This window comes from Bubalus kerabau, chromosome 4, assembly GCF_029407905.1.
Source record: "Bubalus kerabau isolate K-KA32 ecotype Philippines breed swamp buffalo chromosome 4, PCC_UOA_SB_1v2, whole genome shotgun sequence".
NCBI lineage: Eukaryota > Metazoa > Chordata > Mammalia > Artiodactyla > Bovidae > Bubalus > Bubalus kerabau.
The window spans coordinates 7,369,279-7,383,051 of record NC_073627.1 but is presented as its reverse complement, the minus strand read 5'-3'; the positions used below and the strand labels follow the sequence as shown (position 1 = coordinate 7,383,051).

The following is a 13,773-nucleotide window of genomic DNA, read 5'->3' as shown; positions in this document are numbered from 1 at the left end:
CATCAATTCTTCGGGGCTCAGCTTTCTTTATAGTCCAACTCTGACATCCATACATGACTACTGGAAAAACCAAAGATTTGACTAGACGGACCTTTGTTGGCAAAATAATGCTTTTTAATATGCTGTCTAGGTTGGTCATAACTTTTCTTCCAAGTGGCAAGTGTCTTTTAATTTCATGGCTGCAGTCACTATCTGCAGTGATTTTGGAGCCCCCCAAAATAAAGTCTCTCACTGTTTCCGTTGTTTCCCCATCTATTTGCCATGAAGTGATGGGACCACATGCCATGATCTTAGTTTTCTGAATGTTGAGTTTGAAGCCAACTTTTTCACTCTCCTCTTTCACTTTCATCAAGAGGCTCTTTAGTTCTTCTCTTTCTGCCATAAGGGTGGTGTCATCTGCATATCTGAGGGAACTCCCTAAATTTTTTATAGCAGCAGCAGCAGACTTGCTCCACGTTCCCAGAGAAGTGAAGATGGTGGGGCAGTGAACTGACTGATTCTGAGAAAACCTGGGGGAGACTCACATCCCAAACCTTTTCCTACTTCCCATCACTTTCCTGGGCCCATTGCGCCCTGGTACGTGACTAAGGTCCTCTTACTCCTCCCAGCCCTTCTGAATGTGTGCTGAGCCACCAAAGCACAGGACTTCCAGGGACAGCTCCCCGTCCAATTTGGCTCTGGACACCTGCAAAGAAATACCCTCCCTTGCCTTCTCAGAACTGCTCTTGAAGAGTTTTACTCCTGGGTTTTATATATTGTGATCTGAATTAAATGATATCTGGTTAAGATTAGAATTTGTCCTATTATTAGTGAGGAAACCCAGTCCACTGGCTTCTTCTCAGCCTCTTGTCCTGGGCTTTTTTCTTTTTTGGCTACACCCTGTGGCATGCAGGATCTTAGTTCCCGGACCAGGGATGGAACCCAAGCCCCCTGCAGTGGGAGCACAGAGTCTTAACCCCTGGACTGCCAGGGAAGCCCCATCCTGTGCTTATTTTAATCCTACTCTTCATCTAGTGTCTGAAGTCTTGCCCAGGGTACGAATAAGGACACACCGTGCTAACCATACCCCAGAACTCTGTTTTTGGAACCTCTCATACGTTTCCTCATTAAATTCGCATAACAACTCTTATTAGTCCATTTTACAGATATAAACACTGAGGCTCAGAAAGATTAAGTAAGTTGTCCATAGTTCTATGGCTTATATGGGGTGCTCATGGGGTTAGAGCCCTGGTTCGTTTCATTTCGTAGCCGGCACATTTATGCACGTGGCTGTAACACCTGGACGGAGGCACCAGCAGGTGTACCGAGCACGGACACCTGACATGTGAGTTGGACAGTTTCCTGCTGCTGGGACCCGTTGCTGTCATGGAGAATCACTTCTGGAGTTGACACCAGACCCAAGGCCTGGTAGGTCAGACACCCGCTCCTCTGACCCTTCTGCAGACACAGGCCCCCTTTCTCCCTTGCACAGCTCCCTAGCTTCCTCTTTCTTACCTAGTGCACACTCTCATGCCCTGTGACCCAGCCCCACCAAGAAACAGCACTGCTTATGCTGAATAATTAAAAGCAGGAAACACTCACTCTATAAAAGGAAGCGAATGAGTAAGAAACTCAAAGGCGGTCTGGACAGGCAGAGGGCACCAGCCTGCCTGTGCCCAGAGCTTTGAGAGTCAGCTGGCACCTGGGCGTGCTTCCCAGTTTGTAAGTCAGCAGGGAGAGGAACCCGGAGGCAGGACCATGTGGCTGCCCCCAGCTCTGCTTCTTCTCAGCCTCCCAGGTGAGTGGGCTGGGGCCCTGCAGGGGGTGAGGGGGTGGAGGGTCTGTGCCAGATATGTGTGCATGCTAAGTCACTAAGTCGTGTCCAACTCTTTGCTGCCCCATGGACTATCCCACCAGGCTCCTCTGTCCACGGGGTTCTCCAGGCAAGAATACTGGAGTGGGTTGCCATGCCCTCCTCCAGAGGATCTTCCTGACCCAGGATTATAATCCACATCTCTTGCATCTCCTGCCTTGGCAGGTGGGTTCTTTACCACTGTGCCACCTGAGAAGCCCTTGTCCCAGGTACGAGGAAGAATATCTTGGGGAAATGAGAGGTGACTTTGTTACTTCATCCAGCGAAAGTTCACTAGGTTCCTCTTTGTACCAGGCAGGCATCTGGCCCTGAGGAAGGGAAAAGAGAAATAGGACTGACCATTAAAAAGAGGAGCTGGGAGTTCCCTGGTGGTCCAGTGGTTAGGACTCTGCACTTTCACTGCTGAGGGCCTGGGTTCAATCCCTGGTCGGGGAACTAAGTTCCCACGAGCCGAGCAGAACAGTCTCGTGGCAACTGTCCATCTGATGAGCTTGGGAGAATGTGAGGATCAGCTCTTCAAGTGGAGAAGAGGGACCAGTGTTCCTTGGAGAGGGAACTGCATGCCAAGGGTTGGAGGCTTGAGAAAGGACGCTGGGTTCGTGCAGAGGGAGCTCTGAATTCTCAGAAAGGCTTGGGGTGACTGGTTAGAACTGAGGTTAGGAGAGCCACAGATAGGACTCTGAAAGGCCCGGGATATCCTGCCCAGGAATGGAGGCTTTCAAAGAGGAAACTGCTGGGTGACGGGAGGGGCTTCTCTTCTATGGAAAACCATTGCCCTAGCATCTAGGAAATAGTGTGGAAGCTTGCACAATGTAGGCAGTAGGTGTGGGTCACAAGTCCTCTCCCTCCAGGCCTGGGGACTGACCATGTGACACTCACAGACCACTCCGTGGAGGGGCCGCAGGAAAGAGCATGGCCAAGGAGTCTGGAGAGCTGAGTTCTGGTTCCTTGTTGGATTTCCAGTGGGATGGGAGTCCTTGAGCCCTTTCTAGCTCTAATGATGTAGGACTCTACCATTCAGATGGTAGGGCTGTGGGCGTCCCTGAATTCTCACTGCCATTGTTGATGGTATTGATGCTGAAGAAGCCTTCTGATGATACCTGTGGACGGCTTGTGGGACTGGCTTGTCTGTGACGGCCATGTCACTAACAGCAACCCCAGATGGCCCAGACTCCCAAAGGATGGCCGCTCAGAATGTCTGCATCTCCCCCTGGGGTCCAGCTTTCCATCTGAGTCCCAAGCCCAGCCCTCCATCTCCTCTCTCTCTTAACCTCAACGTCCAGCTCACCGGGAGGCCAAGGAGAAGGGCATGGGTAGACTGTGTTAGGATCACATGCTCCTACACGCATGTACACAACACACTCACCCATACACACATACATACCTATGGAATCACATGACAGTTCACGTCTATATTCTCACACGCTCATAATACACACACACTCGTATGGACACAGAGACACACACATATATTCGCTCACAGGGACACAGAATAACACACACTCGCACAGCCACACACATGCTCACACAGGCCGATTGGTGGCTTGAGGGGAGGGTTGGCCTTGCGAGAGGGGATGGGTCCCTCCTCTTCCAATTCTGAACGAACTTGGGCATGAAGTTAGTCAAGGATGGAAAAAAAAAAGCAAGCCAGTCAAGTTTTCACGTCTAGACACCATCAGCCACCCTGGGTTTCCTCTGTGAAAGGCAGGAGAGAAGGTGGGCATGGTGAAGTCACAGCGACCCAGCTTCTGGTTGGACATTCATCTGCTTGGTATCCTGACCCCCAACAACTCAGAGAATGGAAGAAGAGATTTCTGTTCTCCAAAGAGCGAAGTGTTGCAAGAATAGCCAGGGGCCCAGATTTGCACCCCAGAAACTATTTCTCTTAGCTTGGGCTGGCATGACGTCTGGGGAACACCAGCCCAGACCCCCAGCCCCGTAAGTGCAAACTAAGACAGGATCAAACCCCACTGCACAACACACGTTCCCTCTGGAACAGGGCCTCTGCTCTGAGCCCGCCTTGGGTGAATTTGACTCATTTTTATGCGTCATTTGTCACTTGCTATCAGCCTAGATGTGGAGATTAACCATGATCTTGATTTTGAGACAGGACTGTCCACCCAAGAATTTTGCACAGAGGGCAAACTTTCCTGAAAGCTTGACATGAAAAAGAAAGTTTATATCTCAAATTCACAAAAGCAAAAAAAAAAAAAAAAATTGAAATTCAAATTCAAACAGCCAGGCTCCTCTGTCCATGAAGTTCTCCAGGCAAGAATACCGGGTTGGGTAGCCATTCCCTTCTCCTGGGGATCTTCTCGATGGATGCACGGGTCAAACCTGGGTCTCCCGCATTGCAGGCAGATTATTTACTGTCTGAACCACCAGGGAAGCCCCAAACCGGCTTAGGCTTTTAAAACCCATCGGCTACGTTTCTCAGAGTTCTGCTCCCAGGTCAGCAGTACTGTCTTGTCATTTTTCTCTCTTCCTTCAGACCAGTTCTTGGGGGAATTCCCTGGAGGTTTGGTAGTTAGGACTTCTTGCTTTCACTGCTGGGGCCCGGAGGTTCAATCCCTGGTCAGGAACTAAGATCCTGCAAGCTGCAGCGGCAAGGCCAAAAGACAAAAACTAAACAACAACAACAACAAAACACTCTTGCAAACACACGTAGGTCCAATGAACAGTTTATCATCCATCATAATCTCTGTTTATAAAAACCTCCCATGTATTTTTAAAAAACAAGCCCCATCACATTATGAGTGCTGGACCATTCTGTTAAATTCCCTACCCTGGGGAGGGTGACGTTTCTGTTTCCAAGTATCCACACCTGTTTTCTGCTGTTTATGATCACCAGCAGATAGAATCCGTATTCATTGTGCTTTTGCTTCCTACTATAGCTGTGTTATTTGTTTTTAAGGGGAAAAAAAAAAATGACCCTTTCTGCTGACTCTTACATTAGATTTTAATTTACATCAATTCCTGTCTTTTTTTTTTTTAGCAATTCTCTTAATTGACTCCTTTTTAATGAAAAAAAGCTGTTAATTATGTTCATTATTATTATCAGTTAATTATGTTTTCAAAGATTTTGACAAAATAGAAATGTGTGACTTAGAAAGTGAAATTTCTGCTCAAAAACCTCAAACTCAACACTAATCACTTATTAAAGATCAATTTTTCCCCCTATGCATGGGCTATCAAAATACTGAGAAAGTGGAATCACTCACACTCTGTCAGGCAACTTGTTTGAACACAATAGCAATATGTCTGGGACGTCTTTCTCGTCATTATGATCTGTCTTTTCTTTTAACGTGTATGTAGCTATTTGGTTGCACTGGGTATTAGCTGCAGCATGTGGGATCTAGTTCCCCGACTGGGGATTGAACCTGGGCCACCCACTTTGCAAGTGGGGAATCAGCCACTGGACCACCAGCCAAGTCCCTGTCTTTTTCTTTGAACCATGTGTTGGATAGATCACAATCTATTAGCCCCGCCTCCCACTGGTGGCTTTGGATTTGTTTCCAGTGTTCACTGTTTGGATAGCAATCCAACCAGCACCTTACACTTCATTTCTCATTGGTGTGGAAACTGTAGTTGATCCTAGACTTGGATGAGTCTGTCTGAGATCATAATGACCAGCTTCTTTTCAAAATTAATCACAAACTTCAACAGTACCAACCAGGATCCAGACACTGTGTAAGTCACAGGGGCTGGGGCTGGGAAGAGAGAAAAAAACACACACACAATGTATTCATTCTCTCCCAAGCTCTCCTCCCATCCAGGCTGCCTGGTAACATGGAGCAGAGTTCCTTGTGCTGGACAGTAGGTCTTTGCTTATCCATTTTAAGTGTAGAGAACTCAGGCATTTAAAATCATTCCAAGGCAGCGGGAAGTGGCTGCAGGAGAGTCCCGAAAGATTTTAAGTGCTCATGGCAAGTGTCATTGAGGAGGAATCTGGGGACAATTTTGGTACAAAACCCTTGTGGCGATGTGCAGAGGAGACAGGAGGAGAGGTGCAGTGGGGGCTGGGGAACCCCGAGGGGTGCCGCTGCTGTGACCCAGGCAGCAGAGCAGGGCTGCGGCCGGGCTCCCGCTGATGGGGCAACTCCTGAGTGTTGAGGGTTGCACACATCCCCAAGAAGAACCTGCAAGGTGGAAAGCAGCTAGTCAGTTTACACATACAGAAGCAAGGCTCAGAGATGAAGCAACCTAAAGTTTCCCAACTAGCCTGTGGCTGACAGGTCTTTCTGGGTCCAAAGCTCAGTATCTTTCTAGCATGTCAAGCTGTCCCCGTGGACCTTGACGGCAGAGGAAACAAGACAGTCATTTGGACAAGCATTTTTGAGGTGTCCTGTGCTAAGTCGCTCAATCCTGTCTGACTCTTTGTGACCCTATGGATTGTAGCCCGCCAGGCTCCTCTGTCCATGGGATTTCCCAGGTAAGACTACTGGAGTGGGTTGCCAGTTTCTTCTCCAGAGGTCTTCCTGGCCCAGGGATCAAACCTGAGTCTCCTGCATTGGCAGGTGGATTCTTTCCCACTGAGCCACCAGGGAAGCCCCCGTTTTTGAGGGAGAGCTGACTAATTGGTTACCCGTTGTTGTGGACGGGGAGGGAGGGGACAGGGCAGTGAAGGTGCCAGGGTCTCCAGTTAGAGGTGCCCGTGGTGGTGCTGGTTTGAGGAGGGAGTAGCATTAGTTCTGCTGATTGAAATCTACACTACTTTCTTATCATAACCGAAAGCAGGGACAGGCTGCTCGCTGCTCAAAAGCCATTAAAGACACCAGGTTGGTGGGAAGTTTGCTTTAGTTTGGATGCCAGCAACAGGGCGGGGTGGGTGCTGGGCATGGACGCCTGTCGAAAGGCTGATCCCCCTCCCACTGACAGTCAAGAGGCCAGAGCTTTTATAGACTGCGGGAGGGGGCTCCATGCAGAAACAGCACAGTCAGCCCTGACAGTCAACTTGAAGTCGGTCATCAGTGGTCTGACCAGTGTCATCGTATTATTTTAAGTACAGTTAGTCTTCGGTTCCAGGGTCGGTTTGTTCTCATTTCCCTGAGGCCAGTTCTTGGAATTGTGGCCGCTTATGTCATGGCTATAATCCGGTCATCTGTAATTAACTTCTCCACCTGGCGAGGGGCTCATCTCTGTAAGACTGCTCACAGAGCGCGGCTCAGAATGCTATCTGTAGCCCTTGGGAAGGAACTAAAGGTCTCTGACTATGCTTAAGGACGGCTTCGCTAACATCTGGTCTCTCCTGACTGTTTCTCTTGGCTTCTGCATGTTCTCACTTCTCTAATGAAACTTATTCATGGGCTAAATTTTTTCCACAGATGAATGGCAGGCAGAGGACAAGGGGGGGCAGGCACCACAGGGTTCCGCTCCACTCACTGTGGCTGCTGTAACAAATTACCACAAGCCTCGGGGCTTGCAATGACACAGACTTATTTTCTTACAGTTCTGAAGGTCAGAAGTCCAAAACGGTCCTACTGGCTTACACTCAGGAGGTCAGCAAGGGTTCACTCCTTCTGGGTGCCCTACAGAAGAGCCTGTCTGCTCAGCTTTCCCAGTTTCTAGAAGCCACCCACAGTCCTTGGCTCGAGAGCCCTTTCTCTGTTTTCAGATCTCTGATGCTGATACTAACTCTCCTTCAGCTCTTTCACTTTTTTTTTCCTTTTTGATCACGTGGCTGGTGGGAATCTGCATTCCCTGACCAGGGATTGAACCCAGGGGTGCAGTGGAAGCGTGGAGTCCTGACCACTTGACCGCCTGGGAAGTCCCTTCTGCTTTCACTTTTAAGGACCCTTGTGATTACAATGGACCCAGCTAGATAACCCAGGATAAGCTTGCCGTCTTGAGAGCCTTGTTTCAGTTGCATCTGTGAATTTCTGGGAATTAGGATGTGTGCTTAGTCGCTCAGTTGTATCTGACTCTTCGTGACCCCATGGACTGTAGCCCAACAGGCTCCTCTGTCCATGGGATTTTCTAGGCAAGATTATTGAAGTAGGTTACCATTTCCTACTCCAGGGGGTCTTCCTGGCCCAGGAATCAAACTCGCGTCTCTGATATCGCCTGCACTGCAGGCGGATTCTTTGCCAAAGAACCATAGGGGAAGCCCAGGACTTGAGCGTCTTGGGAGGGAGTTATTCTGCTTCCATATGTGCAAACCCCAAGTAACTAAAATAGTTTCAGGGAGAAGGTCTGAGGTGTGAGAGGTGACACCTGGTGCAACGGACCTGACTGCTTCCTTCCTGCACAGACCCCAGCTCTCGCCCTGGCCCTGGGGCTCTGGGGCCATGGGGTGGTCAAGAGAGGCTTCCTGTGAGCTTCTCTTGGTGTATCGCCCCGTGGTCAATGCACAAATGGTCCTGGCCAAGGACAGAGTATCTGTGTATCTGAACACAGTGAGTTTAAGCATTCAGTTCACAGAAAACAGAACACCCAGTTCCACTCCCAGCAGACCCTTGCTGGTTCATCCACGCCAACCCTCCACAAGAGAGAGGAAGTGCTGAAGGAGAGTGAGTCTGGATGGAAGAAGCGATGCATTCAGTTCTGTGACTGTCGGGACGTCCCTTGTGGTCCAGGCATTGGGACTCTGCTTTCACTACTGCGGCCCAGGTTCAGGCCGTGGTTGGGGAACTGGGATCCCCAAAGCTGTGCGACACAGCTCCCCTCAAAAGCGTCATAGCTCTGTAACTATTGAGTCTGGGAAAGAGACATCCAGTGTGGATTTGCAAGCAGTAGGCTGGGGCCAGGGCTTCCCAGGTGGCGCTAGTGGTAAAGAATCGGCCTGCAATGCAGGAGACGTAAGAGATGTAGCTTGCATCCCTGGGTCGGGACAATCCCCTGGAGGAGGGCATGGCAACCCACTCCAGTATTATTGTCTGGAGCATCCCACGGACAGAGGAGCTTGGCAGGCTACAGTCCATGGGGTCACAAAGAGTCGGACACGACTGAAGTGACTCAGCATGTGCACAGGCAGGCTGGGGCCAAGGCGAGAGTCGGGGCTACAAATGTGGATTTGGGAATCATCAGCATATAGGCAAGAACTGAAACCAAAGGAATGGAGAGTCACTCTTTGGGGGCGTAATACAGTGAGACAAGATAAAGGCTGGAGGGGGGACCCTGGCTCCTCCTTGGGAGAGCTGGCTCAGACTGGGGACGCCTCTTCCCGCCTCGGTGCCCAGTGACGTCACGTGGATAGCCTGACGTCAGCCGTGGGAATATTTACACTCCGGAAATTGGAAAGCACTCCAAATGAGATTATTTTTACCCCCAGAGACGGGTTGTTAGGTATTTACCAACACAGCAGCACGGTTGACACCAAGATTTAAAGAGGAAGGGAGAGAAGAGAACCCGCAGAGGCCTTGGGGACCTGGTGGTTGGAGAAGAGGAGGAGCCGGTTGAGAACAGTGTTGAGAGTACACGGAAAGAAAGTGCCAGAAAAGCAGATGCAGGGAGCAGGTGTAGGGACATGGGGACCAAAGAGACCAAGGCAGCTGGTGGGGAGGAGAAGGTGGACTTGAGGCATCAGCTGGGGGGTTCTGGGAAGGCCGGGCACCCTGGTGCAAGCTCGGACATCAGTCTGGCCCAGCTCTGGCAGGAGCTGGATTCTGGGTTCTGTTTTCCAGGCTGTTTGTCCATCCGAGGCCCAGAGTCCGTCTGGGGCTGGGAGAGGGAGTCGGTGAGCGTGCAGTGTCACTATGACCCTGGATGGGAGACCCACCAGAAGTGGTGGTGCCGGGGAGCACGGTGGGCCTCATGCCGGATCCTCGTGCAAACCCAGGGATCAGAGCGAGAAGAGAAAGGAGCCCGCGTGTCCATCAAGGACCATCAGAGAAACCACTCGTTCACAGTGACCATGCAGGAGCTCAGGCCGGACGACACAGACACTTACTGGTGCGGGATTGAGAACCCTGGAGCCAACCTGGGGACACAAATTAAAGTGACTGTTGGTCCAAGTAAGAGCCTCCTTGTCTACGCTCCGGGGCCCTGGTGCTCAGGATTGGAAGAATGAAGTCCCCTCCCCACCCCTCCCCGAGGGCAGGAGAGAAAGGATGGAGTGTCTGAGAGCGAGTGTGAGTGAGACCAAGGGACAGACGGATGGGGAGGAAGGGGAAGAGACCAAGGCAGAGCACCACTTCCCAGCCCGGCTGCCCACCACATCCCCGAGGTCTCTCCGAGGCCTCTGCAGTGATGTCCCAGAGCATCCCTCTAGGAAGCGGCCAACCTTTGGTCATCACACCTGGGACCCGTCATTACTCAGAGGGGCACAGAGGGACATCTGGGGTAACCCAGTGCGTCCCAGTGCTGAGCCCCAGGAACCTGGCCACCCAGAGTGCTCTGGGCTTCTGCTCTCGGAGACCAGGCTGCTCACAATAAATCGTCTCCATAGTATCTCATAATGAGATATATATCTCCTTCATCACTGTCACTGTTCACTATTTCACCAGAAGGGGTCCTCTTATCCACCAGTCTTCCAGAATCCCCCTCGCTCGTTTCCATGCCAGGAACTAGATGCCCTGTTTCCAGAACTGTCTGTTCTTGAGCCCCGTTTGCTTGGGCATTATTGAGCAGAAAGGACCAGGGATTCCCACCACCTTCAACCAAAAAGTTCCACTTGTGGTGTGATTCTTCTCTCTCCCCAGAATAAAACGCAGTGCTTACTTTTATTTCATTTTCTTTTGAATTCTTTTTAAATCAGAATGTAATTTTTTTTCATCTTAAAAATTTATGTTTTTTGAAGTACAGTTGATTTGTGGAAGCGTTAGTTGTTCAGTCATGCCCAATTCTGCAACCCCACAGACTGTAGCCCACCAGGCTCCTCTGCCCTTGGGATTCTCCAGGCAAGAATACGGGAGTGGGCGGCAGTGCCCTCCGCCAGGGGATCTTCCCAACCCAGGGATCCAACTCCATAGCTGACTTACAATGCTGTGTTAATTTCCACTGTACAGCAAAGGGATTCAGTTAGTCATATATTAACATATACATCCTTTTTCTTCTTTTAAATTTCTAATTGGAGGATACTTGCTTTACAATGTTGCATTGGTTTCTTCTGTACAGTGAAGTAAATCAACCATATGCATACAATTTCCCGTCCCTTCTGAACCTCCTTCCCATCACCGCCTCTTCCTACCCGCTAGGTCATCACAGAGCACCCATCACCGCCTCTTCCCACCTGCTAGGTCATCACAGAGCACCCAGCTGAGCTCCTGGGGCTACACAGCAGCTTCCCACTACACGTGGAGGATGGGACGAACTGGGAGACTGGGATTGACATATTTAATTCTATTCCTTTTGGCCACACCTGGAAACGAGGGGGGACATGACTGTGTATTGTGGTTCAGATGACTTGGTAGAAAGGGGAGAAACCAGAGGGACTGCAGCCCGAGAGAGGAAGCCCCCTGGACCAGGGGAAAGGGGTCTCCTGTGAGGGCTGAGTGCAGTGGGGTATGGTGAGGGGAGAATGCACCCCAGGTCTGTGCTGATGACCTGGGGTGACTTTGCCTGTGTGTAGGGGAAGCTGCTCTGGCCGTAGTAGGAAGTCAGGTCTCCAGGAAGACGACCACCAGCCGTCTAGCCGCGTCCTCCCGCCCCCACAGCAGGTGAGTAGCTGTGGTCCTTTCTCCTGTGGCTTCTCCTGTGGGGCCGTCAACCATTATGCAGTCAGTCACCTTATCCTGGAGCCCACCTCGGTCAGAGCCAAGGCCCCAAGCCCACCCACCGTGCCCCTCTGCCCAGGCCCCTCCTCATCCTCTATCTTCCCATTCGAGCCCTGGCCAGACGTCTGCTCTGCAGACTCCTCCTCTATTAGCATCCCTGCTGGAGGGGAGGTCGCGGGTCCTCTGCCCATTCAACAAAACAGCACAGATGACTTTTGAATGTGGAGGGAAACGAGATACAAACCTCCAGGTTTAGCAACATGGAGCTGGCAGTCATGGGAGCGGTGAGAACACAGAGCCAGCCTGCCGTGGGGGACCGGCAGGTGCATCTCCTGTGCTGAGATGTGCTTCAGGCAAAGGTGAAATTGGAGAGGAAAGTGGGCACAGAACAGAGCAAAGCTGCAAAGCTGAGCTATTCCAAGGAGCCCTCAGGACTGAGCCATTAAGCAGGTCCCTGTGAGTCTTCAGACGAGGCTGCCGAGTGCAGGGTCACAGGCTTTGCTCCCCGCAAGGCTCCCCGGTGTCTGAGTTCTGGGGGGGTGGGCATGGAGGGGCCCGGGGCTCTGACTGCTCTGCGCCCCTTCCCAGGACCCACTACGTGCTCCTGGTGTTCCTGAAGGTGCCCTTCTTGCTCGGCTTGATTGGTGCTGTGCTCTGGTTGGAGGAACGTCAGAGGGACCCTGCGGAGCAGCGGGGACAGCCCATCTACGCGAACTTGTCCTCTGGGCTTCTGACCAAGGACACCCCCGTTTAGACGGACAGATGAGTGGAGCCTTCCAACACCGCACCCCATTTCCAGAGAAAACTCAGCTGTGGACGAAACACCCCGGAGTCACAGGATGCGCCCACCCCGCCCTGCCCCGCTCGGCTCAGGGCCACTGCTCCTGATGTGCGGTCCCCACCTGGAGGGCCAGCATCTTGTTCCTGCTTCTCTGGGCTGCAAGTGCCCTGCCTGGACCCACACTTGGGGTTCAGGGTTCACAGTTGGGAGCTGCTGGGCTAGAGCCCAAGTTCAGACCATTGTGCCCCCACTGCTGGAAGAACTGGGGCGCAGGGCCGGGGACCAAAGTCCAGGGGGAAGCCACAGGGATACAGGAGAGGGGAGGGGGCCCTCCTTCCTGAGACCAGCTCAGCGCGCTCCCTGACTGGGCTTCTGACATATGGGATTTTGTAGTCTTTTTTCCTTAAGCTAGTTAAGCTGGGTTTTTTTTTTTTTTAATTTATTTTTTAATTCAAGGATAATTGCTTTACAGAATTTTGTTGTTTTCTGTCAAACAGCAACATGAATCTCAAGCTGGGTTTTGATGGCTCGTGACCATCACTTGACTTGATGCACTCGCATGCACACACACACACCCACCCTACACACACACACACCCACCCTACACACACACCCACCCTACACACACACACACCCACCCTACACACACACACCCACCCTACACACACACACACCCTATACACACACACACCCTAAGGAGGGTGATTCTGGGGAGAGTCCTGGTTCTGGACCGTGACAGGTTGATGTCCCCTCTGCCCAGTGAGGACACCGCTCTGTGTCCAGGGGGCTGAGGAGGGGCCCTGGGGCTGGTCTTTGTCTTCCCCCTTCATCCTCCCCCTCCCCACTCAGCTCTGGCTCCCCAAGCCCCCTGCCCCCCACCTCTCAGGGGCTGGGCTGCTGGGCGGCTGAGACTCAGGAGCCCGGCCTTCACTTCCCCCCTCAGCAGGACTGCAGAGTCTCCATGGGGCCCTGGGGCCTCAGAAACCACCTCAAGGTCAGGGAAGGTGATATAAAAGCTGTCTGAGGAAAGGGGTGGTGTCTCTTCTAAATAACGTGTGCATCTGGTTAATTAAAGTTGTCTGAGGGAAATCTCGTTGCCTCTCTGAAGTGATGTCCTCGGGGACTTCCCTGCTGGCTCAGTGGTTAGAACTCTGAGCTTCCACTGCAGGGGCCGCGGGTTCGATCCCTGGTTGGGAAACTAGGATCCTACACGCTGTGCCGCTCAACAGTTAAAAAAAAAAACAGTTATGTTCTTTAAAATCATCATAATAATTTAAAATGTCTGAGGGAAAGTCGCCTCTTTGAAGCGCCTCACGTGCGTCAAGGACGCTCTGGGATTCGGTCTGTCTGTGTCACGGGCCACGGTCCTCACACCAGCAGCAGCCGCACTTCACTGAGGAGAAACAGCTCCACCTGAGACGAGTCCCTCCACACCTAGACAGGCAAGCACGTGGATAGACACATGTTTGGAATGTTTCCCTTTGGCT

The 13,773-nt window shown here is 51.6% G+C and overlaps 1 protein-coding gene and 1 non-coding gene across 2 annotated transcripts; both read left to right on the top strand.

The window, feature by feature from the left end:
- Positions 1–1,737: 1,737 nt before the first annotated feature.
- Positions 1,738–12,259, top strand: LOC129650771 (CMRF35-like molecule 7). The gene is made up of 4 exons (XM_055579576.1): positions 1,738–1,777; positions 9,475–9,804; positions 11,361–11,448; positions 12,094–12,259. Exons 1-4 carry the CDS (start codon positions 1,738–1,740, stop codon positions 12,257–12,259), a joined length of 624 nt encoding a protein of 207 aa, XP_055435551.1.
- On the top strand, positions 2,215–2,287 carry TRNAE-UUC (transfer RNA glutamic acid (anticodon UUC)). The gene has a single exon. It is a non-coding gene; the product is annotated as a tRNA-Glu (tRNA).
- Positions 12,260–13,773: the final 1,514 nt, after the last annotated feature.